Source organism: Acinonyx jubatus, chromosome A1 (genome assembly GCF_027475565.1).
Source record: "Acinonyx jubatus isolate Ajub_Pintada_27869175 chromosome A1, VMU_Ajub_asm_v1.0, whole genome shotgun sequence".
NCBI classification, from domain to species: domain Eukaryota; kingdom Metazoa; phylum Chordata; class Mammalia; order Carnivora; family Felidae; genus Acinonyx; species Acinonyx jubatus.
In genome coordinates this window covers 21,435,383-21,462,156 of record NC_069380.1, presented here as the reverse complement: position 1 = coordinate 21,462,156, position 26,774 = coordinate 21,435,383, and the positions used below count along the sequence as shown (strand labels likewise).

The window sequence follows — 26,774 nt, the reverse complement described above, 5'->3', positions numbered from 1 at the left end:
TGATGTACTGAGGGTTAGGACTCCAACATGTTCTGTTGAGGGGAGGACACAATTCAACCAAAAATACATGCATATGAGTAGATGCTATGGGGGTACACAAAAAGAATAAAGGGCGAGAAAGCCAGCAAGTAACAGAAAGAGAAGCAAACCTAGAGGGGAGCCATGAGGCAGTTAAGTTACCTTAACGCAGAGCTGCCTGTGAATCAGAACCAACCTCCAGTGGCCCAGCTACATCTCAGTTTCTGCTGCATTTCCATGAGTTTCCCTGTGTGCCCATCCATCACTTGAACTAGCTTGAGTAAATAAATGCAGAGGTTCTTGCCCCAAAGAGCTTCACTAACAGGTATACCATGCAAGTAAAATCTCGAATAACACAAAAGCTTCTCTGAATCTCTTCCACAAAGTGGTTGTGATTTGGGGCCGTGATTTTGGAAGGGCAGAAACAAATTCTCCAATGGAAAGCATCACTCTAGCCAACTTGCTTTTCATTTGGCTAATGGAGCTGATGGTCATAAAACATCTTGAGGTCTTTGGGATGAAATCAGTTTTGCCAATGAACTATGCAGCCAGGCAGTGCATCTTTGAAGATGCAAAGGTGGGAAAGTAATAGCCTTTGTCCCCAAGGGACTCACAGCTTCTGCAAGAGAGGCAGTAACTCCCTGACACCCCTCCAGAAATAGCCTGTGGTCCATCGTGATAAAGAGCTCACAAAGAGTTGGGGCAATACTGAATATAATGATAACCAGAAAATAGTGATGAAATCTGCCTCAGGGGTTTCTCTCAGAGGGGTGTGTGTGTGCGTGTGTGTGTGTGTGTGTGTGTGTTTGCGCGCACATACCCAGAATAAGTAAAAAGCCCTTTTCCCACAAGGAACTAATCATCCCAAGACTTGGGATAAACCAGCTTTCTTCTTTCTTCTAATTCCCTTCTTTTTGTATTATTAAAAAAAAAAGCTGTTCTGCCTCAGTTTAAATATAAACAATGCTGTTAGATATCTTCAAATCACTATTTCTTTACCCTTGGCAGTTTTGGGTAGATGACAGAAGACTTTCTGGAGTCAGATTTTCTGGAGGGAGAAGGCAGGACAAAAGCTAGAACAGGAAGACAAGGAGACACAGGAAAGGCTTGGAGGTCAAAAGCGAAAGAGACAGCAGGTAGGGTGACCCCCCCATCTCAGGAACACCTTCAGTCCCTGGGAAACGGGGACTGTTGGTCACCCCACCATGGGGGACAAAAGGTGGCCGGGTGAGGGGGTGGCCCAGTGAGAACGTGGAGAGGTGCCTACAGCTCCAGAGCAGCTCTCTGCATCGGGAAGGAGAGTCATGTGCATCCTGCCTCTGGCTCCCTCTTTTGAGAAGGTGCCCACCCACTCAGCTAGGCTGTGCAAAGCATTTAAACGGCCACAGCTCTTCCAGTGTGGGAGCGTATGGGGCTATCAAACCTTTGATGCCACCTCCTTGTTGGAGCCCTTGGCTGCTATCACTAAGCTTCCTCAAGATAGACTGTGAGGTGTAAGGCAATTCTCTTGGGTCTTAGCCATTGCCAGCAGGTTGGGTTTGGGGCATGGAGTTTCCTCAGCCCCGCGGGATCAGGGCTGCCGTGATGGCAGTGGCCGCTCAAACACAGGGTACGAGTGAAGGGGAGACACTGATTGCTGGACCAATCATAGGAGAACCTGGGGGCGATGAGCTTGGGGGTCGCTGACATTTGTAATTCCATAAATGTCTGAGCATGTGCTCCTTGTTCTTCCTTCCGATTGTGTCCCTGTCAATATCCTCATTGTGATACTGTAATTTTGCAAGGTGTTATCATTAGAGAAACTGGATAAAGTGCACATGGGATCCCTCTATATTAAAACAATACCAAGTGTTATGTACCAAATGTGTCTCCTCAAATATATCTGCTGAAGCCCTAACCCCCAGTGTGATGGTATTTAGGGGTGGGGCCTGTAGAGATGATGGAGTTTAAATGAGGTCATGAGGGTAGAGCCCCCATGATGGGATTAGCACCCTCATAAGAAGAGGAAGAGAGACAAAGGTTCTGTCTGAGCCATGTCAGGACTCAGCAACAGGCAGCCATCCGCAAGCCAAGAAGTGTCTCACCAGAACCCGACCATGGTAGCAGCATGATCTTGAACTTTCAAGCGTCTCAAACATGAGAAATAAACGTCTGTTCTGTAAGCCACCAGTCTATGATATTTTTGTTGCAATAGCTGCAGCAGACTAAGACACCAAGTGCTGGTGAGGATGTGGACCAGTTAGAACAATGAAACATTGCTGGTGGGAATGGACATCGTAGAGCCCTTTGAAAAATGTTTGGCAGTTGCTACTCTGGTTAAAGAATCACACTCCCAGGCATTTACCCAGGAGAAATGAAAACACATGCCCACACAAAGACTTGTACACAGACACTCATAGCAGCATTATTTATAAAAGTCTAAAACTGGAAACAGCGCCTAGGGGCGCCTGGGTGGCTCATTGGTTAAGCATCCAACTCTTGGTTTCAGCTCAGGTCATGATCTCGCGGTTTGTGAGTTTGAGCCCCACATTGGGCTCTGCGTTGATGGTGGCTTTGCATTGATGGTGCAGAGCCTCCTTGGGATTCTTGCTCTCCCCCTCTGTCTCTGCCCTTCCTTGGTTCATGTTCTCTCTCTCTCTCTCAAAATAAATAAGTAAACTTAAAAAAATTTAAAACTAGAAACAGCACCATTTTTCATTAACTGGTAAATAGATACATAAATTGGGATATATCCATGTAGTGGGACAATATTCAGTAGCTTAGGCTAAATAAAAGACTACCTATTGTATGATTTCATTTATAGAAAATTCTAGAAAGAGTAAAACGTTAATGCCAAGAAAGCAGATCAGTGTTTCCTGGTGCCAGAGGTCGGGGCGGGGAACATCTGCAAAGGGATGGGAGAAACCTCCGTAAAAAGTGACAGAATGTTCTATATGGTGACTGTAATGGTGCTCACATAGCTCTGCACACTCACTAAACTCATCAAACTGTACTCCTAATGGGTGGGTTTTATTGTGTGCAAATTATCACTCAATAAAGCTGGAATGGGGAGAACAAGAATTTAGAAAAGTGGCTGGTTACTATATAGATATAGATATAACTCAATAGTTTTCACTTATAGCAATAATCAGTTAAAATACAAAGGAAAAATATCTCATGGTAGCAATACAACTCTAAGAATACTTAGAAGTAATTTTTTTAAGTTTATTTGAGAGAGAGCAAGTGGGGGATGGACACAGAGAGAGGGAGAGGGAGAGAATCCCAAGCAGGCTCCACACCGTTAGTGGAGAGCCCAATGCGGGGCTCAGTCTTACAAACCATGAGATCATGACCTGAACTGAAGTCAGACGCTTAACTGAATGAGGTACCCAGAAACCCCTAGAAGCAAATTTTAAGGTGGGGTGCCTCAGTTGGTTGAGCATCTGACTCTTGATTCAGCTCAGGTCATGATCCCAGGATCATGAGATCAAGACCCATGTGGGGCTCCTCAGAGAGCATGGAGTCTGCTTGGGATTCTCCCTCCCTCTCTCTCTCTGTCCCTCCCCTGATCGTGCTCTCTCTAAAATAAAATTTAAAAAAAAAGAATGTTAAGAGACTATAACAAAAGATTTAAATAAATGGAGATCCACTTAGTTCTTAGAGGAGACTCAGTATTGTAAAGACATCACTTAATCTCAAATTAATGTATGGATTTAAGAAAATCCCAAACCGAATGCAAATTGGTGCAGCCACTCTGGAAAACAGTGTGGAGGTTCCTCAAAAAATTAAAAATAGACCTACCCTATGACCCAGCAATAGCACTGCTAGGAATTTACCCAAGGGATACAGGAGTGCTGATGCATAGGGACACATGCACCCCAATGTTTATAGCAGCACTTTCAACAATAGCCAAAGTATGGAAAGAGCCTAAATGTCCATCAACTGATGAATGGATAAAGAAATTGTGGTTTATATACACAATGGAGTACTACGTGGCAATGAGAAAGAATGAAATATGGCCCTTTGTAGCAACATGGATGGAACTGGAGAGTGTGATGCTAAGTGAAATAAGCCATACAGAGAAAGACAGATACCATATAGTTTCACTCTTATGTGGATCCTGAGAAACTTAACAGAAACCCATGGGGGAGGGGAAGGAAAAAAAAAAGAGGTTAGAGAGGGAGAGAGCCAAAGCATAAGAGACTCTTAAAAACTGAGAACAAACTGAGGGTTGATGGGGGGTGGGAGGAAGGGGAGGGTGGGTGATGGGTATTGAGGAGGGCACCTTTTGGGATGAGCACTGGGTGTTGTATAGAAACCAATTTGACAATAAATTTCATATATTGAAGAAAAAAAAAAAAAAGAAAATCCCAAACCAAAATACCAAGTTTCAGAACCTGGCAAATTCATCTGAAATTCATGTGGAAGAATTCGTTTTAAAGTGTTTAAAAATGAGTGGTAAGAAGTTTGCTTTGTCAGATAGATACTAAAGTTCACTATAAGGAAGGCACCTGGCTGGCTCAGTCGGCAGAGTATGCCTCCTGATCTTGGGGTCACGAGTTCGAGCCCCATATTGGGCATGAAGCCTACTTAAAAAAATAAGAAGGGATGCTTGGGTGGCTCAGTCGGTTAAGTGTCCGACTTTGGCTCAGGTCATGATCTCGCGGTTTCTGAGTTTGAGCCCTGCATCGGGCTCTGTGCTAATGGCTCTGTGCTGACAGCTTGGAGCCTGGAGCCTGCTTTGGATTCTGTGTCTCCCTCTCTCTCTCTGCCCCTTCCCTGCTCACGCTCAGTCTCTCTCTCTCTCTCAAAAATAAAGAAAAACACTAAAACTTTTTTTTTCAATAAAAAAAAGGGAAAAAAGAGATTATCCTTTGGGGTACCTGGTTAGTGCAGTTGGTAGGGCATGGGACTCCTGATCTCAGGGTAGTGAATTTGAGCCCCACATTGGGTATAAAGATTATAAATAAGTAAACTTAAAAAAAAAAGAAATAAAATTCAGGATAAGGCTAAAGTAATAGAAACTGTATAGACAGAACAGAAACTAAAATATTCATAAAACAACCAAATTTTATTTTTTATTTTTCTTCTTATTTTTTTTTTTATCTGAGAGAGAGAGAGATAGAGAGAGACAGAGGGGGCAGAGAGAGGGAGGGAGGGGGAGGGAGGGGGAGAGAGAGAGAGAGAGAGAGAGAGAGAGAGAGAGAGAGAGAGAGAGAGAGAATCTTAAGCAGGCTCCACACTCAGCATGGAGCCTGACATGGGGCTTGATCCATGACCCTAGGATCATGATCTAAGCAGAAATCAAGAGTCGGATGCTTAACCAACTGAGCCACCCAGTCGCCTCTGTAACCACATTTTAAAAATCTCCCAATTTATCTACGCATAATACGTGGGAAAAGGATGGATTAGTCAACAAATGCAGCTGAGACACCTTCTCGGCCAAACAGAAGAGCGTGCATAAGGAAATGTGAGTGACATCATCTGTGCTATCATGTGACATCCCTTTCAGATCAATAAGGAAAGATGAGCCCTACAGAAAAACAGGCTATTAGGAGGTGGACTCTACGGATCTAAGCCTCAAATTCTTATTTTAAGCCTGGCACAGAACAGCAGGCTTGCTGGCCTTCTAGAAAGCATGGGGCTCCGTCAGTGAGGGTATCAGCTGTGATCAGGATGGAGCAAAGGTTACACACTCCTTTTCTTCTGGGAATCACGTAAGTCTCCTGGGATCTCACGAGACCCTACAAAAAAAGGAAAACCCCTACTAACTGAGGTTGAATTTCCAACTGCTGGACAAGATGCGAGCTAGCCAATTCAATTTATTTTGATTGTTTTCAGTTCTATTAAACATCCTACAGAAGTAAAGATACCTGCTCTAGGAATTTATTATAGATTTTTGGCTGGTTTTAGTGGCAAAAGCAATTAGACATAACCTGAGGTTGCACAGTCGGTTCAATTATCCATGCTAAGGAAGGGTACACAACTGTTAAGGAAAAGGATATCAGGGCACCTGGCTGGCTTAGTCAGTAGAGCACATAACTCTTGATCATGGGGCCGTGAGTTTGAGCCCCACATAGGGTGAAGAGATTACTTAAAAAAAAGAGAGAAGGGATATCTTGGCTTTGGTCCCCTGGAAAGCATTATACTGTGTTCCACTACTTTTATGGGAATTGTTCTCCCAGGGAGACTGGAAGGTGGAAGCAGGTGGGAGGTGGGAAATGAGACAGAGAAGGGCAAACCAGGTCTGAGGCAGCATTACTGAGCTTAGTAACTTAGTAGCAGCACTCAGTAACAGGCTAGCTTCTCAATGTTGAATTTTTCCAGAGACTGTATGAACTACTGCTTCTCTGGGGAGTCCTTCTCTGGGGAAGGGAGGAAGAAGAATTGATCCCGGGGCTCCCAAATGTCACTGCCAAAGGTTCATTCCATGGCAGGTGTGTAGAAGGTGAGTGGGTCTCAAGGATCTCACACCTCAGCTGCGTCCAAGGGGCCTGGGGCAGGAGGCGAGAGCAGGTGCTGCCTGCTCCGGGAGGCGAATGAAGTCAAAGTTAGAGTTGGCTGCCATGGTGGTGGCTGGACAGAACATTTTGTCAAGGGTGAAATGAGACCAAGAACTGACTTGAGCCAGGGCAAAAGAGGTATCTGATTCAATAATGACACCTAGCACTGGCCCAGGTGTGAGAAAGTTGCTGATGGGAATATAAATGGTCACTATCTTTCTGGAGTTTTTAAAAACTCTTTTCCTTTAGACCCATCAACCCTACTTTCAGGATTTATCCTGGGTAAACAATTATACAAGTTCAGGAAAATGCACAGAGTGCCTTCTATATAATTGCCGGCAACTGAAAAGAGCCTTAAGTCCCACAATTAAGGATTGGTTAAATAGATTATAATAAAATACAATACAGTCCTCTGGAGTTATTTAAAATTATGAGGCAGTTCAAGAGATAGTGATATGGATGGTCACTGAACACAGTTAAGTGAAAAAAGCAACAGAGAATGATTAGTATGACCCCATTTTTATAAAAAAGAACTCTGAAAAACATTTATCTGGATATATACTTTCATATAAATTCTGGAAGACTATTCTTAAGAATACTAACCGTAATAATCCCTGGCTAGTTTTACCTTCTTCCTTTTGGATATGTAAATGTTATATGTTTTGCAACGATCCTGGGAATACACAATTTAAACTAATGTTCCCTCTACCACTCTCGTTCTCTCTCTAAAAATAAAATAAAATAAAATAATAAATTTATAAAAAATGGGCGCCAGGTGGCTCAGTTGATTAAGTATCTGACTCTTGACTTCAGCTCAGGTCATGAATCTCATGGTTTGTGGGACTGAGCTCTGAGTCGGGCTCCGTGCTAGGCGTGGAGCCTGTTTGGAATTCTTTCTCTCTCCCTCTCTCTCTCTCTCCCTCCCTCTCTCTCTCATCACTCTTGTGTGCACTCTCTCTCTCTCCTTATAAAAATAAAATACAATAATTTAAAAAACGATTTACGCCAATTTTGTTTTAAAAAGACTGACGCAGAAAAAACATTCTAACCTTTTAGATATTTGAGCTATTTGAGGCTTAACATGTGACTGATAACTACTATAAATTAAAATGATAGAATCATTCTTCCATTCATTGAATATTAACAAATTCTCCAGAACGGCTGGTACAAACCAGGCACCACGCCAGGTACTGGGGATAGAGGAAGACCAAATACTTACAAACTGTGTTTCATGTTACAAAAGGAAAAAAAAAAAAAAAATCAACATGGTATTTCCCTAGAACATCTCTTCCATTTCAAAGGAAATCAATTTTAGCTGCATTAAAATTTTTTGAAGTATTTATACACTTCATCTTATATTTTAGGTCAATTACAAAAAGACATTCAATTAAATGGTAAAATGTACTTAAAAGTTTTTAAATATCAGTCATAAAAAACACAAAAAACAAATTGAGAATCCAGATCAGGAGGCCAGTAAGAAGATATATATGTAGACCTTCTTTTGTTATTATAGAGTTTAATGAGGTTCTGAGCTTCTGAGCAGCCAAGTGAAAGGGGAAAAACATTAACATTGTTCTCGCTGTGAGAAAGCAATAGACCAATTTTTTAAGGAGAAACTAAGCTTCTCCCAGCACTACCTGCAAAAGAAATTTCTCACATGGGTTATGCTGAGAGTGACATCAATAACTGTTATTCTCCGTATGAAACACCTAGGGAAAAATTCTCTGCTGCTCTCGAAGTTCTGAGAGGGCACAGGCCATCCGTTCTCTCTGTGTCCAGCACAGCACCGGGCACCCAGGTGGACTCCAATCTTGTGGACATGAGGAGCACCAGAATAGGATTTCATTCTGAGCTGTGGCTACACAGACATCTGTCCCTATTGCTAGGTGGCACGTCTTATGCAATGACGTTAGAAAACAAACTGAGTTCTGGTCTGCAGAACTGCAAGGGCCGTGCACCCACACCCTGAAAAAGGCCAGCAGGTCACTATGGGTGCTGTTCTTTGGACTTGCAACTTGGCATCATTTCTAAGCTTGTGTTAGGGTTCTCCCAAGACACAGAACAGTGGATGGGCATACACACAGACACACACACACGAAGAGGCTGAGTCTGAGGAAGTGGTTTATAGGATTATGAAGGCTGACAAGTGCCATAACCCACAGGGTGAGTGAAAGCTGGAGACCCAGGAAAGCTGATGACGTAGTTTTAGTCTGAGGCGGAGGCCTGAGACCCAGGAGAACTGACAATGTAGCTTTAGTCCAAAGGCTACATACAGGCTTGAGGGCCAGGAAAAGCCACTGTGTCAGTTTGAGACTGAAGGAGGAAAAGGCCAATGCACCGGTGCGAAGGCAGTCAGCCAGGAGGCATTCTAGCTCCTTCTACGGAAGGTCAGCCTTTTTGTTGTATTCAGCCCTTCAGCTGAGTGGATGGGGTCCACTCACATTTAGGGAGGGCAATCTGCCTTGCTCAGTCTACCAATTTAAATGTCATTTAATTTAATTAATGTATTTATTTTAAAGTAGGCTCCACACCCAACATAGGGCTTGAACTCGCGACCCTGAAATCAAGAGTCACGTGCTCTACTGACTGAGCCAGCCAGGCGCCCCATAAATGTTCATCTTATCCAAAACACCCTCGCAGAACATTCAGGATAACACGTGGGCGAATAACTGGCCATGCCACAGCTCGGCCAGGTTGACACAGAAAATTAACCACCACAAAGCTTTCTTTACCACTAATATTCAGCAAGACCAACCGTGACTCACCAGATCTGCCAAACGGCACGGAGGCTATAAATGCATTCACCAGAGAAGGTATCTATCTTAGAGCAAAACCAACGAAGAGGAAAAGGAAAACAGAGACAGTAACAGACTGTGAGCTAAAAGGCAACTTGAGACCTAATGATAAAGCAAGTAGGAGGAGGAAGAAATTTTTAGAATCCCAAGAGTCGGAGGCTGAAGTCATTGTGGTGGAAGGTGGGAACAGATGGCGATGCTAAATGGAAAAGGGTAATGTCCAAAATACACAAATTAATAGGGACTTGAGCAGCCACTGGGACTCAGGACTTGTTAAAGAACGATTCATGGGGGTTAAGGTAGAATGAATGGAGACAACTGAAGCCCGTGTTTTCAGTGACAACTGCCCCTCACCCTGATGGACAAGCCTCGGTCAGGCTCTCAGTGACAGAAGTGTGGGAGGAACTAGTCAGATGGGTTTGTTGCGAGGACACGTGGTAGACTGAGGCAGGTTCAGCTCTGCTGTGCGTTAATTCACACAGGCAGGCACCGCACCAGACAGCATGTGCTACACAGCCCACTTCTCTGCCCCTTCACTCTTCCTTCGACCATGGTCTTGCTCACAGATGCTCCCAGACCTTCCCCTCTCAGACAGAACCCAAGATTCCTGCCTGGTCCCTCGATGTCTCTTGAGCTCCCTGCTTACACCCCCCACCTCTTCCTCCCACCAAATCTCTTGGAGGTCTTCATAGGCTGCCTCCACGTCTTTGCTACCCCACCTGCTAAGCCCTTGTCTTTAGCTTCTCAAACAATACCACTTTTACCAATGACTTTTTTTTTTTAAGTAAACTTTACACCCAATGCAGGGCTTGAACTCATGACCTAAAATCAAAAAGTCAAAGGCTCCACCAACTGAGCCAGCCAGATGCCCCTACAAATGGTTTCTTCTTCTTCAAGTTTATTTATTTTGAGAGAGAGAGAGAGAGAGAGAGAGAAAGAGAGAGAGAGAGAGCTGGGGAAGGGCAGAGAGAGAGAGGGAGAGAGAGGATCCCAAGCAGGCTCTGCGTTAACAGCACAGAGCCCAATGCGGGGCCCGAACTCAAGAACCATGAGATCATGCTGAAACCGAGAGTCAGTCCCTTAACCGACTGAGCCACCCAGGTGCCCCCTACCAATAGCTTCTTAATCACTGGACCCAGAGGCTCTGGCTCAGCCCTCACCATTTTTTTTTTTAAATGGTGCTACAACAATTAACAGTGATGTTGAAATTCCTTCCCTTGGGTCCCAGGGCCCAGCACTATCCTGGTTCTTGGTCTGGTCCACTGGTCCAGTCCACTGTCTCCCCTTCCTACTCGTTCAATATATATACATTTTTAGACACTTGAAGATTCTGCTCTCATTCCTCAGCGTTTGCACCTTTCTGTTCTCTCCTCAGAAATCACTCACTCCCAGAGCTTCCTGCTGTCTCCTCCAACGCAGTAAAAAGGTCCAACTCTCTCCATTCTGCCCTGAATCCATCTCACCAGCTTGTCTTGGGTTTTCAACTGCCTTCTGACCATTTCTCCTCAACTACACACCAGAACCCCTGATTCATAGCTCTAATATCTGATCTTCCTGTCTTCGTTAACCTTGTCAACATTATCCGTGTTAGCCAGATTCTAAACTCCAACATCATCTCCTTCCCTGATGTATAAGCGGTCACTGTGACCTATAACATTCTCCCCTGGAAGGTCTCTCGTATTTATCTCTCCTCCCCATTTTAACTTCCAATACCACCTTAGCTCAGCCCTCTTTCATCTCCTAAAATACTGCAATTGTTTTTAGCTGATCTTCTTGCCCCTCAACTATCCTTTGCAATCCAGCATGCACTGCACTGGGAGAGCATTCTCCATGTATATCTCGTATTCCTGCACTGACTGAGGTCCCTGAGCACAGGCATTTACACCAATTTAAGAATATTTACATAAGGAGACACTCCAAGGTAGTAAAGCCTGGAGAGACCTCTCCCTCCCAAGATGTTCCAGGGTGGTAAAGATAAAGACCCTGCCTTTCCTCCCCAGAGATCTGTTTACATTCTGAGTAAAGATAAACACTCTCCGCAGAGAAGTAGGAGCAGGTCACCAGCAACTCCATATGAGATGGGAGCCTAAGTGTGCAGTTCCTCACCGGTAATGCACCCATTGCATGGGCAGGTACCAACGGGCCCTCCTCACTGTGTTGCCCTGTGGCACGTGGGGGAATCAATCAGGATAATTTACTTCTTTTCCAGGTAGACCCTGTGTTCTAGTCAATCAGGATGTGTTTCCCAAAACACAGGCATACATATCCTTCCTCTGCGCCCTGGCCATGCCTAGAATGCTATACTTAGATTGCAGATGAGGGGGAAAAACCAGGAGGCACCAGTGCACAACGCGCCCACGGTCAACTCTGAGAAACAGTGAGCCAGACCACCGATTTCTTTATGTATGTTGCCATGGCCCCTTCCAGGTGCACTGGTGGGAAATCAGCCTGGCCATCACCAACTGAAGACCAGTGCGGCAGCCCCTGGTGACCACAGTCCAGTTGGACATCGGGGAGCTGAAGTGCCCTCTGGGAACGCTTAGCTTGAAACACTGTTGAACCGGGAGCTCTGCATTTGATGGTGTCCGACAAATCCAAACATTTCCTCCCCTCTGAGAAAGTTAAAGTGGTACGAAGAGGCAGCTCAGGTTCCAGTGTGAATAAGTGAGTTGTAGTTCAGTTCTCTGTAAGGCTCTATTTTCCAATCCTAGCCTCTGCCACGTTTCTCGGTATTCGTGCAGCAAACTCCCTACCAAAGAGAATACGGGCATGTGTCTTTCTTGCAGGCCTCAACCTTAATCCAACCCCCCTCACCGATCCCTAAGGTAAGTATACACAGATGCTAGTCAAAGAACTGTGTGTAAACGGCAAAACAGAAACATACCCATTAATATGAGCTGGTTCAATTATCGTATTTCATCATGAATTATAAGATACATCCCAATTTTGGGGCCCCTGGGTGGCTCAGTTGGTTAAGCGTCCGACTTCAGCTCAGGTCATGATCTCACAGTTCATGAGTTTGAGCCCCATGTCAGGTTCCATGCTGACAGCTCAAAGCCTGGAGCCTGCTTCCAATTCTATGTCTCCCTCTTTCTCTGCTCCTCCCCTACTCACTCTGTCTCTCCCTCAAAAATAAATAAACATTAAAAAAAAAAAAAGATACATCCCAATTTCACAGACATAAAATATCAATAAAATAGCCCACAGTGGTTTTATGTCATTGGTCATTCTAATATGGGGGGGAAAATATGCACTTTTTAAAAAACTAAGGTACGGTGCATTCATACAGTGGACTCTTCTGCAGTTGGGACAGGTATAATAAGAGGTGTGGGAGGGACATTTCCTTCAGGACAGAGGGTGGGAGGAAACCAGAGCAACGACTCCATGCATCGGGTCATATACCTCAAGTTGCCACAAATGGAGATGTACCTGGTGTTACCTGTAAAAGGCTGCGCTTGAAAGGCAGACTTGATTTTATTAAACTAGGTGATGGACATATGGGTATATGTCTTAGTATTATTATACATTTTTGTACGTCTAAAATATGTTATAATACATTTTCTTTAAGCGGGCCTAGCCACCTGTTTTGCTGCCCCTGTTCTTTGGGAGACCCTGTGTCCAACGAGAGCTTAAAAAGTCAATTCCATAAACAAAAGAGTTGAAGGAACTATTCGCTGTCTCTTATTTCCACTTGTAAACTGTTAGGAAAGAAAGAATTTCGCATTCCAGTAACATCTGGTATGTGCACATATCCAATTGATAAACATTTAGAAACCTAAATAATTATGAAAGATCTTGCTTTCTCCTTTCTTAATACTATAGACTCTGGTTTCACATCAACCACAGGTCTGCCTAGATTTAAGCAAGGTCAAATTTGCAAAAAAGCTATTTTGGCATAGTTATTAAAAAAAAAAAAAACTTAGGGGCGCCTGGGTGGCTCAGTCGGTTAAGCGTCCGACTTCGGCTCAGGTCGTGATCTCACGGTCGGTGGGTTCAGGCCCCGCATCAGGCTCTGTGCTGATGGCTCAGAGCCTGGAGCCTGTTTCAGATTCTGTGTCTACCTCTCTCTCTGACCCTCCCCCGTTCATGCTCTGTCTCTCTCTGTCTCAAAAATAAATAAACGTTAAAAAAAAATTAAAAAAAAAAAAAACAAAACTTAAAAGTGTGTGCATAGTGGAAGGGGGCATTTCAATAGAATTCCCTTAAATACTAACCTCCTCGCTATTTATAAAGTGGTTTGAATTTTGAGGGACACGATTCTCAAAGCCCGGTTTGATACCAAGGGTGCAAGCTCTGGAGCCAGACTCAAGTCAGAACTCAAGGTGGGTGGCACGGTGAAGTCACCTAACTTCCCAGGGCTTGCTTTCTCCTCTGTAAAATAGGGTCAATAAATAAGTTACAGGGTATTGTAAAGATCAGAAATATTAAACACAGCGCTGTGCCGGGCATACAGTCATTACCCAAAACATGGTGATTACTTTTAGGACACCGGGTTTTGGTACAGGCTCGCGGACTTTGCGCAGTGCGCCTCCTCGTCTCTCCTTGCTCTCTTTGGAGCATTCAAAAACTCTCTCGCTCTCCATTAGTTTCAGTTCAAATGTGCAGGTTACAAGTCAAGAAAGCCAAGGCCTGTGGGCTGCTTACAATCAAACTAACATAACAGTACAGAAATAATTTTCAGAGATTTTTTGTTCGCTTGTTTTTAATTTGGTAGAGGAACGGCTGCGCCCCCTGGGAAGATGCGCTTTCTACGGACTAGGGAACCGAGAGGTGGTGCAGCATCGCGGCCTCCAAGCACCTTCGGGGTCTCCGCAGACTTCCCGCCCCAGGGCTTGGGGCGGCCAAAGGGTCTCCCGGTCCGCTACCGGAAACTCCCGCTACCGGGGTGGGGAGGGTCCCGAGAGCGGCGGCGTCCGCACTTACCAGGGCGAAGTGCACCAGGGCGTCATAGCACAGCCAGGCGAGCACGCCGCGGTCCGCCGCCGCCCGCCCGCGGCCCAGGCGCAGGCCCAGCGCGCAGCCCGCGACCAGCAGCGCGGCGCACAGCAGCAGCGAGCGCCCCGCCGCAGCCCCCAGCTCCCAGCCCGCGCCCATGCTTCCGGCGGCGGCCGGGAGAGCCAGGAAAGGGGGGGAGGGGGATGCCGAGAAGGGGCGGAGCGGGGCCGCCGGGGAGGGGCGGGGCCGCTCGGTCTGGGCGGGGGGGGGGGGGGGGGGGGTGAACGGCTTCCCTTCCCGTCTGGCGTCCGGGCCACCCAGCTGCGCCCGGAGCTTTTCAGAAGAGTGAGGATCTTGCTCCGCGAAGTCACCCAACTGCCAGAACCAAACCTGTTCCCAGCCCAACACCAAGGGACTGGTAGTAGAGCCACATTTTCTGATGCGGTTTGATTTTCCACAAGGTTCAAAACCTTAAGCAACAAAGTGAAGTCCAAAATGTTAGAAATTTTGCCCATAGACTGGGAAGAATTTTAGGGAGCAAAGAGTCTAATTAGGATCCTGCAAGTCTTGCAGGAGAGGTGAGGGCCAAGGGCATTTTCAGCCACCAGCAGGCTTTTTAAAGCTGTTGTGGCTTACTCTGACCCTTTTTTTTCCCTCTCTTCCAAGGGATTTTTAATTTTTTTCTGTAATTTACTTATTTTTTATAATTTACATCCTAGTTAGTTAGCATATGGTGCAATAATGGTTTCAGGAGTAGATTCCTTAAGCCGCTTACCTATTTAGCACATTCCCCCCTCCCACAACCCCTCCAGCAACCCTGTTTATTCTCTGTATTTAAGTGTCTTATGTTTTGTCCCCCTCCCTGTTTTTATATTATTTTTGTTTCCCTTCCCATATGTTCATCTGTTTGGTCTCTTAAAGTCCTCATATGAGTGAAGTCATATGATATTTGTCTTTCTCTGACTAATTTCGCTTAGCATAATACCCTCCAGTTCCATCCATATGGTTGCAAATGGCAAGATTTCATTCTTTTTGATTGCCGAGTAATACTCCATTGTATATATGTACCACATCTTCTTTATCCATTCATCCCAATTGCTGGGTCATACGGTAGTTCTATTTTTAATTTTTTGAGGAACCTCCATACTGTTTTCCAGAGTGGCTGCACCAGCTTGCATTCCCACCAACAGTGCAAAAGAGATCCTCTTTCTCTGCATCTTTGCCAACATCTGCTGTTGCCTGAGTTGTTAATGTTAGCCATTCTGACAGGTGTGAGGTGGTATCTCGTGGTTTTGATTTGTATTTCCCTGATGATGAGTGATGTTGAGCATTTTTTCATGGGTTGGTTGGCCATCTGGATTTCTTCTTTGGAAAAGTGCCTATTCATGCCTTTTGTCCATTTCTTCACTGGATTATTTGTTATTTGGGTGTTGAGTTTGATAAGTTCTCCATAGATTTTGGATACTAACCCTTTATCTGATATGTCATTTGCAAATATCTTCTCCCATTCCATCGGTTGCCTTTTAGTTTTGCTGATTTTTTCCTTCACTGTGCAGAAGCTTTAGCAGCAAAAGTATGGGGCAGAAGAGCAACAGGTCATATTGGCTTGACACTAGATTCTTTTAACATTATCTTATCTAACGTCACTACAATCCTAGGAGGTCAATGTTTTCCTAGTTAACAAATAGGAAAACAGCCTCATACAAAGTAACTTGTCTAAGGACTCTCAGTGATAGCAGAAGCCAGAACCCATGACTGCATCTGAGGCCTTTGTGTTCTGACCCTGCACTCTGACTTCTTAGAAGGCAATTATAGCCCTCCTCTAATGAAGTGCCACTTTGTCCTGATCACATTAACCTTTTCTCTCTGCTTTTGCTAGCATCTTGTTTGCTTTTAACCTTCTCCCCTTTCCCTTCCTTAGGCCTCTGTTACTTAGAGACTTAGCACTGGAGAAAGGTGTCAGAGTTTAAAAAGACTGTAACTCCTGTTGACCAACCCTGTCTTTTCACTTTTGGATAGCCAGATAAAATACAGATGACCAGATAAACTTGAGTTTCAGATTAAAAAAAAAAAAAAAAAGAATGTTTAAATACTTAAAGTATCACTAGGGTACCTATGCTAAAAAATTATTCTTGTTTTCAAAGAGGACATTATGCTCAGTGAGATAAGTCAGTCACAAAAACAGGACGAGTGTTATGATGTCATTTATATCTGGTATCTAAAGTAGTCATATTCCTAGATACAGAAAACAGAAGTTGCCAGAGGCTTGGGGGAGAATGAAAAAGGGGAGTTGTTTAATGGCTAGAGTTCAGTTTTGCAAGATGAAAAAGTTATGGAGTATGGTTGCACAAAGATGTGAATATACTTAACACTGCTGAACTGTACACTTGAAAATGGTTAAGATGGTAGGGGCACCCGGGTGGCTCAGTCAGTTAAACATCCGACTTGGGCTCAGGTCACGATCTCGCGGCTTGTGGGTTCCAGCCCCACATGGGGCTCTGTGCTGACAGTTCAGAGCCTGGAGGCTGCTTCAGATTCTGAATCTCCCTCTGTCTCTGCCCCTCCCCCACTCAGACTCTGTCTCTCTTTCTCAAAAATAAACATTAAAAAAATGGTTAAGATGGTAAATTTTATGTTGTGTGTATTTTACCACAATTTAAAAATATGATTTCTGGCACTGAGCACCTTTCTCCCCTAGTCATTCCTTGTATAATATTTCATATAGCAGCTAACACCAGATAAATTATCTAATTTATTTACACACTTATTGCTAGTCTCTTGCCACTCAAGTATAAGCTCCACATGGCCAGGGACTGTGTCTGGCTTGTTGACTGCAGGTATCCCTGGCACCTGTCAGAGTCTGGGATATAATACCTGCTCAATTAAGTAAGTGCTGACTGAAGAAGAGAGTATGGTCCATCCTGTCACCTATGCTTTGGGTTCTCTCTTGTAACTTAGAAAACTGACGATCACTCTTCTCATGTATATTCAGCAACTTTCTCAATTGGATTTCCCCTACCAATTTCCCCACTCATCCTTCAGTGACCCTGACCTCCCCTTCAGAGCAAAATAAAAACCTGATCAATGTCTCCATACTGTGTCTCCACTCCTCAGTCCTTCCTAGTTTCCACCCTCATTGCCTCAGTGATCCAGCTCTAAGGTGATTGGTGACCTCCCTTATCACTAACCCAAAGGACATTTTCTGTCCTTGCTTTACTTGACTTCTCTACAGCATCAGTGGGCACCAGAATCTCTTTTCCCTCCATTTTCTGAGGAAACACACAGCATTTTCTTTTTACCTCCCTATCCATACCTTCTGTTCCTTTTGCAAGCTCATCCTCCACTACATGCCCACTAACTCCACAGCACTGCCCTGAGCCGTGTTTTCCTTCCAAATGCTGGACCCAGGCAGTCTCATCCTCACCCCCTGCACTAATAACCACCCAAACAGGCAGAGGGTTCAAATCTCTAGCTTAGCTCTCTCCTCTAAGCTCCAGACCAGTATTTCCAATTGCCCTACTTGACAATCATTTAGATGTCTCCACATAACCCAAACTGAACTCATCACCCTCTGTTCGCTATGTCTGAGTGTTCCCTATCTTGTGTTAACTTCCACTCATCAGTTATTGCAACTCAGAAACCTAGAAATCATCCTTGACACTTCCTGCTCCCCAAACTCCAGATCTAAGGCATCACCAACTCCTGTCTATTTTAGCTGCTGAGTATCTCTTGGTCCCATCCACTTCATGGACCAAGTTGTTGAGCCTCTCTTGCCTCAGTGCTTCACACTCACTAATGTGACCTCTACACATCACTAACCCCGAGTACGTTTCCTGTCCTTACCTTACTAGGCAATGATTATTACACACGATTCTTCTGTCATCACTCTGTAATGATAATGTGTAATAGTAACGATAATGAGTAGTGATTTCCCATTCCTCTTATAATGACTTACCAGCTGTGGGGACTGGCCCTTACCTATCTCTTTAGCCTCTCCCATGCCCCTAGTAATCCTGCTCCCCATCCTTATTTTTGTTCTAGTTATACCTGCTTTCTTTCACTCCCTTTAACTCGCCATGGTGCTTCCTATATGCCTGAAGACATTGAAAGGACACATATAAATACAGTCTGATGAGGAAAAACTGGGCTGAGATTGGAAATATGGCACTTACACATTTTTTTAAAGTTTACTTATTTTGAGAGAGAGAAAGAGCATGAGCAGGTGGGGGTGCAGAGGGGGAGAGAGAGAAACCTAAGCAGGCTCTGTGCTGTCAGTGCAGAGCCCAACGTGGGGCTCAATCTCACGACTGTGAGATCATGACCTGAGTTGAAATCAAGAGTTGGACACTTAACCGAATGAGCCACCCAGGTGCCCCAGCACTTACAAATTCTCATATTTAGGTTTGGAAGTATAAATGCCAACCTACTGAGTCAAAGAGAGCTGATGACAAGGGGAGCTGAGGCTGTTACTTGATGATGTCTAATTATGATGAAGCTGGCAAAATAGAGAATATCTCCACAATAATAGAATTAAGTATCCAGGGGCACCTGGGTGTCTCTGTCAGTTGAGCGTCGGACTCTTGAGTTCAGCTCAGGTCATGATCTTGCGGTTTGTGAGTTCAAGCCCCGCCTCAGCTCTGTGCTAATGGTGCAGACCCTGCTTGGGATTCTGTCTCTCCTTCTCTCTGTTCTTCTGCTTGTGCTCTCTCTCTCTCAAAATAAATAAACTCAAAAAAATTTAGAATAGAATTAAGTGTCCAGATAATGGAATGTTCCTATTCCACTGTACCCACAAACTAGTCACATCACACTGTATTATTGGGGTCTTTGGGATGCACCATGTGACAGGAACCAGTTCCCAGAGTGGCTCTGTAAGCTGTTGCTTGAAATGCATGGGGTGTTCAGGTTGAGGAAGGCAACTGTTAAGAGCAGAGCTGCCTCTTCTGCTAACTAGGAATAACAGAAAGTTTATTTATAAAGATGGTCATTTACGAGAGGCGCCGTTGGTTCAGTATTAAGAAAAGAGTTGGTAACAAGTAATGCTACTTGACAGAGTAGAACAGGCTCACTTAGTGTTTCATCATTGCTTCTCCAACTCTCCGATTCCTACTCTTGACGGAATGTTTCCATAAAATGGCCTGCCTCAAAAATCTGATTTTATCTTTAAAACGTTATGCAAAATGTGTCCTTTACTCTGTAACGCTTAGGCTTGTATTACCATGAAACTGCTCTACTTATCATCAAGTAAAACTGCTGTCCCGTGAAGATATGCCTTGTTTGTCTTGTGCAATCACACATTACCTGGCAGAAGGCCACGTTTATTTGGGCACCAGAGTTTGAAAAAAGAGATTTACTCGAGAAGGTAGATAGCAGTTTTGTTAGGGTATGGAAGAGGGATGTTGTAGAAGTTCCCTGCAGGGAATACATCCTTTGTAGCATGACTCAACGACAGTTCCGCTGCTTTGATCATTTTTAATAAACTTGTAAGCTTCCTGATGGGGCCAGTCTCTTACAATGCTTCAAAGAAATGCTTTTCAGAATTATGTATGCTGTGATTTTCTGGTCCAACCCAGCTTTCCTAGAGGACTTAACTATCTCAACTAAAAATGTCTGAAAAACACTGCTACAAAGCAGTGTTGAGAAAACTGTGGGCAATCAACACATTTGCTTATTTCACACACCTTGTTTTTTTAGCCACAGGATAAATTCAAGGTTAGTAGTTCCTCCATCTTCCCATTTCTCTCCTAAGTCCTTTGCAACAGATGGGGCTTAGTATTACCAGGGGTTCCTACAGATGGGTGACAGTGCTGACTCTGATCTCTCCTAAAATGGAGAATGAAGAAAAGGCATGTATTTGTCTCCCCATCTGACACACCTGAGCAAAGTCTAGGACTGTTTATACAACAAAAAGGCATGCTTTAGGCTGTCTCCCTTGAGTGGGGAAGTTTTCTACAGAAATTAATTCAGAGCAGTGGTTTGCACCTGGGCAAATTTGGCCCCCAGGGAACACGTGGCCATTCCTGGAGGCACTTTTGGTTGTCATGACTGGGTAGTATAGAGGTACTTAGTGGGTAGAGCCTAAAGATGCTGGTCAACATCCTGTAACGCACAGGACAGCCCCCAATAGAGCATTAGCCAACCTACGATGTCAATACTGCAGGGTTTGAGAAACCCTAATTTAGGTCAAAGTGAGTGAGTGAGGGGTTTCATGGGCAAATAAGGAGGCTAAGGAGGTGAACAGGCTACATTCTCACGTCCCTTTTCCCAAACACTTCCTTTCAGTATAGTACTGAGCACCATCTGTACATCTAGGTAGATAAACACATACACCCCTATTGCGATATAGACGTTTTTGAGAATCATTCTACCACTGATTTTTAGCTATGTAACGAAGTACAAAATTTATACAAAGAGTTCCTCTAGACATACGAGTGGTGGGTTACACAGAGCACTCGCTGGGTTATAGACCTTAAGACTTACAGCCTAATGTACAGAAATTATATTTCCTTTCTCCGAATAGATTAAGATCCCCCAGTACAACTAGAGTCAACAAAAATTCAGAACCATCACTGTAAGACAACTGACATTCATGAATTTTCACTTGCAATAATTAAATAATGAATCCCCGAAAAAGGACAACTGTTCTGAAGGAAATCTTGGCACGGTTACATAGAAGTACTATCACATTTATTTACTTGTACACTGACTTCTTTCAAAAATAATTTGAAGTGGCATTATACTAAAGTAAAAATATTTGTATACTCAAAAGTTCGGTTGCTCTTTTGTTCTTTTAATTAATCCAAGATTTCACTTAGAGCCACCACCTTGATCTCACAGGTTAAAATTTTCCAGTTTACTTCAATTACTATCTTCCACAGTTACTTGTTTTCAAGGATTAGACAGGCCATAAAGTGTGATTTTGTCGTTGTGGTTTCATGAGAGTCACAAGCACACCATTTTCTCACCAGGCCTTTCTAAGTCATGGTATTTGAACCTGAGGTATGCGCAGAGAATGCCACAGGACGATGATGAAAGCAGAGGCTCGAGGGACGCCAAGCACTGCCGGGGACACCAGAAGCCGGGAAGAGACAAAGAGGGGCCTCCCAAGAGCCCACAGACACAGCGCGTCGCACCCGGCAGCTTGATTTCCGACTTCCGGCCTCCGAAACCGTGCAACCATAGGTTTCTGTTGTTTTAAGCCACCTGTTCTGCTGTACCGTGTGGAAGCTCTGGAAATTAATAAAGATTTAGGTATTTCTTATTTGTCATAAAATACTCTTAAATCGAGCACTGCTATTGTCCTAGTTTGTTAGAGTGGAAGAGAGATATTAAAATACAACGAAAGAGTAATTCATGATTTGCCTCCACTGTAGTTGATGTTTGAAAAATAGTTCCAAATTTAAATTTAACCACGCAGAAAACAAAACTAGGAAATTAAGAAACTTTTAGAAATAAGTTCTTCAATGTTTTATCGGATTTGATAGCAGCTTTTTTTTATTGGTTACAAAACCTAAGCCCATATACAAAATTAGGAACACATTTAGATGCCTCTTTTGAAAGAACGTTTTAGTCTTTTTTAACTGAGTTTAAAAAAAATAAAAACAATGCGATTTTCAACACTGTTCTGAAAACTTAAAAGTGCAGCAATATACTTAGTTTCCTTTGTCTAAGAAATGGTGCAATTCCAATTCCAAACTGATAAGGTCACAACAAATTGAATCAAGCAAATGCATACATATGTCTGCACTACTTGATGCTAATGTTCACTTATGTTAGTTTGCACTTAAAACACAAGAGGAAATCGGAATCGGCACAGTAGAGGCCTGATTTAATCTCAATGTGTGCAAAATTTAAAAGGTAACTGTCAGTAAGTAGGATGGAGAGTCCAGAAGAAACTAAACCAGGAGGGGTACAATTCACAATATCAAGAAGATTTGGACTTTAAGGGTTTCACCGAAGTTTGTGACCTTAATTGGCTTTGACTTTGTTATTCCTACTTTTAGTGAACACCACACAGTTTCAAAAATTTAGACTACAGTGTCTGAACAGGATGCAGTTACCATATGAAGCTTTAACTCAAAATTTGGATAAAGAAAAAAAGGCACAATGAACTTCAACTCAATTTTATGTGCACAAGAGTTGAAAAATCTGAGCCACCTTAAAGAGAAATTGATTCTAAAATTTATAAAACCTATAAATAATCAGAGGCCAAACCACTATATTAAAACAGATTCTCTAGCAAGTAAAAATCTTGCAGTTTAAACATACGCTTGTATCCATTTTGGATACAAGACAAAACTCACTCTTTAAAGTGGCTCCACCTTGGCAGATACATGTATTTGTAATGAATGCACACCTGCTATGTGTTGTTTATCAGTGAAAACACCCCAGCTGATTCACAAAGCTCTGATGGCATCGGTCTCATCTTCATCACAGTAAATACACCCCCATCGGATAACTACGTTAGTTTAGATTTTCTATCCCTTCACATCAACGCATTGGGAAATTATACCCAGTAAACAATAGCAACAAAACCATTTCTGTGACAGCACAAATCATTCAGTTTAAACATGTTCAAATCCATATTCTTTCATTAATAACTGGGTCAGATGACAATTTACCAAAAGCAATGACTTTACATAGTAATACCAGATTTTGCTTCAAGATCACTGCAAATCAGGTTTATGTCAAATAACTGCAGATTATTCCTCTACACAGATCCTTGACTGAATCTTTTAATATGTGAATATGCTTTTAGAGTAGGATCTGAATTAACTTTCCCAATACTCAAAGAATGAAGTTGTATAACACTTCTAAATAGTTGCTGGTTTGTTGCCAACCACATTATCAAAAGCACTGGTTACTAAGTAAAAAATATTTTAAGACTAAATTACAGTAAACATGAAGGCTCCACAGTTTAAACCCAATATAAATCAACCATATCCAATTATCAATTTAAAACAAAAAATATTAACTCCTGAAAGCTGAAAGCAAGATTTTTTTTTTTTTTTTTAAACATCACCAATCGGTACGTTAGACCTTTGCTTTTTGTTGTTGTTTTTTATTTGTTTTTTTTTTGTAGTCAGGGACTCTTGCTTTCAACTTAAACAGAAGTTCAAGTCCGTAACAGGTTGCAGCTCAGGTAAAATACCATGCACAGCATTTGATTACTTCAAAACAGCAGGAACACACAGGCTGAAGTGAGTGGTCAAATAGGGCTTGCTGTTCTCAAAAATTAGGTATAATGGCGAAAGCATTACCATCCATAGCTAAAGTTCTTCCTCCAACCCTGGCTTCTGAGGCAGATAATAAACACATCAATTACTGGTAGATGAAGCACAGTTTTTTAAAACTTAACTGTTTAATCAATAACCAAGTTTCTTTTTTTAAGTTCCTTTTTTTGTGTGTCAGTTCCACCAATGAAAATCATTTGGCTTGTACTTTAAAATCTATTCTTCCACATAAAGAATATGAAAATATGTTTGTGGAGGACAATGATGGAGGCTCAGATCAGACTGCACCTCTTTAAAGTCTTCCAACGTGTATATGCATCATTCCGAAGTGTCTTGATCCACAGCGCACCATTTTCCAAAGGAGTATCAAGTGGGCAGCTGACATGCCACCACTATGGAATATGCTAAACTGGAACTGCAGTTGTCAGCGTGTGGCACCAGGGAACAGGGAAAAATAGGGTGGTCGAGATTGTTAAGGAGAATTCTAAAACAGTTTAGGAAATCATGCATATGCATTTACAGTCCATGTGATAGTAACTTTTGGCAACTGCAAGTGACTGAGACATGGCTTGCTTTTAGAAGCATCAAAACGAAGAGGCATGTGTGTTTTGGAGCCTTTTGTTGTTGTTCTTCTTCTTGTCATTTGGTAGCCATCTGGTGGTGCTTCGTATTGAATTGGGGAAGATGCTGCACTCAACTGAACTTAAAAATTAAATTCTTTTGTTTGAAGGTTGGCTGTTGGGTCAAAATTGTAAGTACCTCCTTGTGTTGCTTCAGGAATCAGGCTAGGATCTTCATCAATCTATAAAAAGCAAAACAAAAAAAAGGCCTTTGTTAAAATACTACATGTTATGGTATAAGCAGAACTTACTTCTTATGAGAGAATTCTGTACGGATGTTGTAATCGTTCTATATGATGTTTTAATTGATAAATTAAAATATTTAAGTAAATCAGTAACATTAAGAAACTTAACAATTTAATTAAACTGAACACACATTTCAAAATTGTTTTAAGTTCTTTTTTTTTTTTTTTAACCCCCTCCCCTGTCCCTGCCCCATTCTTAAGTTTCTGTATCTGTAGATTTATTTTACCTGTTTGAACACACATACTTTCTTTCGTTTTGTGACGTTTATTTTGAGAGAGAGATCACGTGTATGGATGAGCTGGGGAGGGGCAGAGAGGGAAGAGAAAGAATCCCAAGCAGGCTCCGCACTGTCAGCACAGAGCTTGATGCGGGGCTTGAACTCACGAACCATGAGATCATGACCTGAGCCAAACTAAGAGTTGGCCGCCCAACTGACTGAGCTACCCAGGTGCCCTTGAACACACATCATTTCTGTAACTGCAGTTGACCCTTGAACAACACGAGCTAGGGGCACCAATCCCCCACCCCCTGCAGAGTCAAAAATCTGAGTACAACTTCTGACTCCCAAAAACTTTACTAATAACTTACCATTGACTGGAAGCCTTACCAATTACATAAACAGTTGATTAGCACATATTTTGTATGTCATACGTATTATATACTTATTATTACAATGAAGTAGGCTAGAAAAATGAAAATGTTACTAAGAAAATCATAAGGAAGAGAAAATACATTTATAGTACTATACTGTATTGAAAAAAATCTGCATATAAGTGGACCCATGTGGTTCAAACCCTTGTTCAAGAGTCAACTGTACTATTTTTTCCCATTCAACAGATTACAAATATAACAAAAAGTGGGTTTTTGTTTGTTTGTTTATTTACTTATTTATTTTTAAGTAATCTCTATGCCCAATGTGGGGCTCAAACTCCTAAGCCCAAGATCAAGAGTCACATGCTTTACACCGACTAAGCCAGCCAGGTGCCTCTCAGAGAACTGTTTATACATTTTTTACCTTATAATGAAGTTTCAAACATAGTATTTAAAAAAACTGATTGAGGGGTGCCTGGGTGGCTCAGTAGGTTAAGCATCCAACTCTCGATTTTGGTTTAGGTCATGGTCTCACAAATTTGCGAGACTAAGGTCCGTTGGGATTCTCTCTCTCTCCCCCTCCCCTGCTCTCTCAAAATAAAAAGACTTAAAAAAAAAATAAAAGAAAAAAATAAAAGAAACTGATTGATGGAAAACAATCACTAATTTTTTAAAATTTAGATTATTAAAAATAAGTGGAAAATGCCACCTCAAAAGTATCTGATAGAAATAGAGGGGTGTCTGGGTGGCTCGGTCGGTTGAGCAACCAACTCGTGATTTCAGCTCAGGTCATGATCTCACGGTTCATCAGTTCAAGCCCTGCACTGGGCTCTGCGCATTGGATGGTACAGAGCCTGCTTGGGATTCTCTGTGTCCCACTCTCTCTCTGCCTCTCTCTGCCCCTCCTCAGCTTGCGCATGTGCTCACATTCTCTCTCTCTCAAAAATAAACAACAAAAAAAACAACCAAATACAGTATATACTTGTCATATTAACGATAAAAAAATTCTCAGTGAACTTAACAGTATGTGTAGGTTTTAATGTACATGTAGGCATACCATACTTTAATGGATACTTACATCATCACCAGAGAAATATTGATCTATGATTTCAAATGCTAATTTATATATGTCTTCATTTTCATGTTGCTGTAAAACTTCGATTTTCTCCAAACCTGATAAAAACAAAAAATCAAACAATCAAATGGACATGAATAAAAACTGTGTTCATTCTAGTCATGGAAAATCCTAAAGAACTCGCAACACCCTCCCACCACACCCCGAAAATGACAGTTTGTCTAAAACACAGATAAAACTCTGAGCTGCTCTGATTGGAGGACCGGCATCCCACTAATTTCTTCCTCTCTAGAAACCCTTGACCCCAAGGGTTATCTGGTATCTGAGGCAGACAGTTTAAAAAACACCTAAATACTCCATCTGACAGATGAGGAAGCTATCGTATAGAGATGTAAAGGGGTTTATTTTAGGTTGAGCGGCAAGTTAGTGGCAGAACTTGAACTGAGATCTCCCCAGGCTGCTTTAGTGGAATCATACTATCTCATATAGTAATTTTTATCTTTCCTTTTGTTTTCAAAATGCTATTACTTTTATATAACAACAAAAACATGTTTTCAGAAACTTCATGATTAACTGATATAAATAGAAGACAAAGCTTTAAATTTTGAAATAATTTCTTTGAAGAAAAAAACAAAGAGGGTGCTTATATCCTATAGCCACAATGAAATTGAAAAATAAGTTTTCAGAACTGTAGAATGTCTTCATTTACATTCCCAATATATTTACTCCATGCATCAGATGCACAAGTCTATAAATTTAAATCCTTAACAATATTCTTC

The 26,774-nt window shown here is 42.5% G+C and overlaps 2 protein-coding genes across 2 annotated transcripts in view; both read right to left on the bottom strand.

The window, feature by feature from the left end:
• The window catches only part of EBPL (EBP like), a 38,009-nt gene extending 23,582 nt beyond the window's left edge, over positions 1 to 14,427 (bottom strand). The window contains exon 1 of the mRNA XM_027064784.2: positions 14,219 to 14,427. Coding sequence (XP_026920585.1) covers positions 14,219 to 14,389 — 171 coding nt within the window. The 5' untranslated portion in view covers positions 14,390 to 14,427. The remainder of the gene's footprint in view (positions 1 to 14,218) is intronic.
• Positions 14,428 to 20,900: 6,473 nt separating this feature from the next.
• The window catches only part of KPNA3 (karyopherin subunit alpha 3), a 99,314-nt gene continuing 93,440 nt past the window's right edge, over positions 20,901 to 26,774 (bottom strand). The window contains exons 16-17 of the mRNA XM_027064783.2: positions 25,999 to 26,093; positions 20,901 to 24,265 (exon numbers count right to left, since the gene is read on the bottom strand). Of these exons, the coding sequence (XP_026920584.1) occupies positions 24,167 to 24,265; positions 25,999 to 26,093 (194 nt within the window). The 3' untranslated portion in view covers positions 20,901 to 24,166. The remainder of the gene's footprint in view (positions 24,266 to 25,998; positions 26,094 to 26,774) is intronic.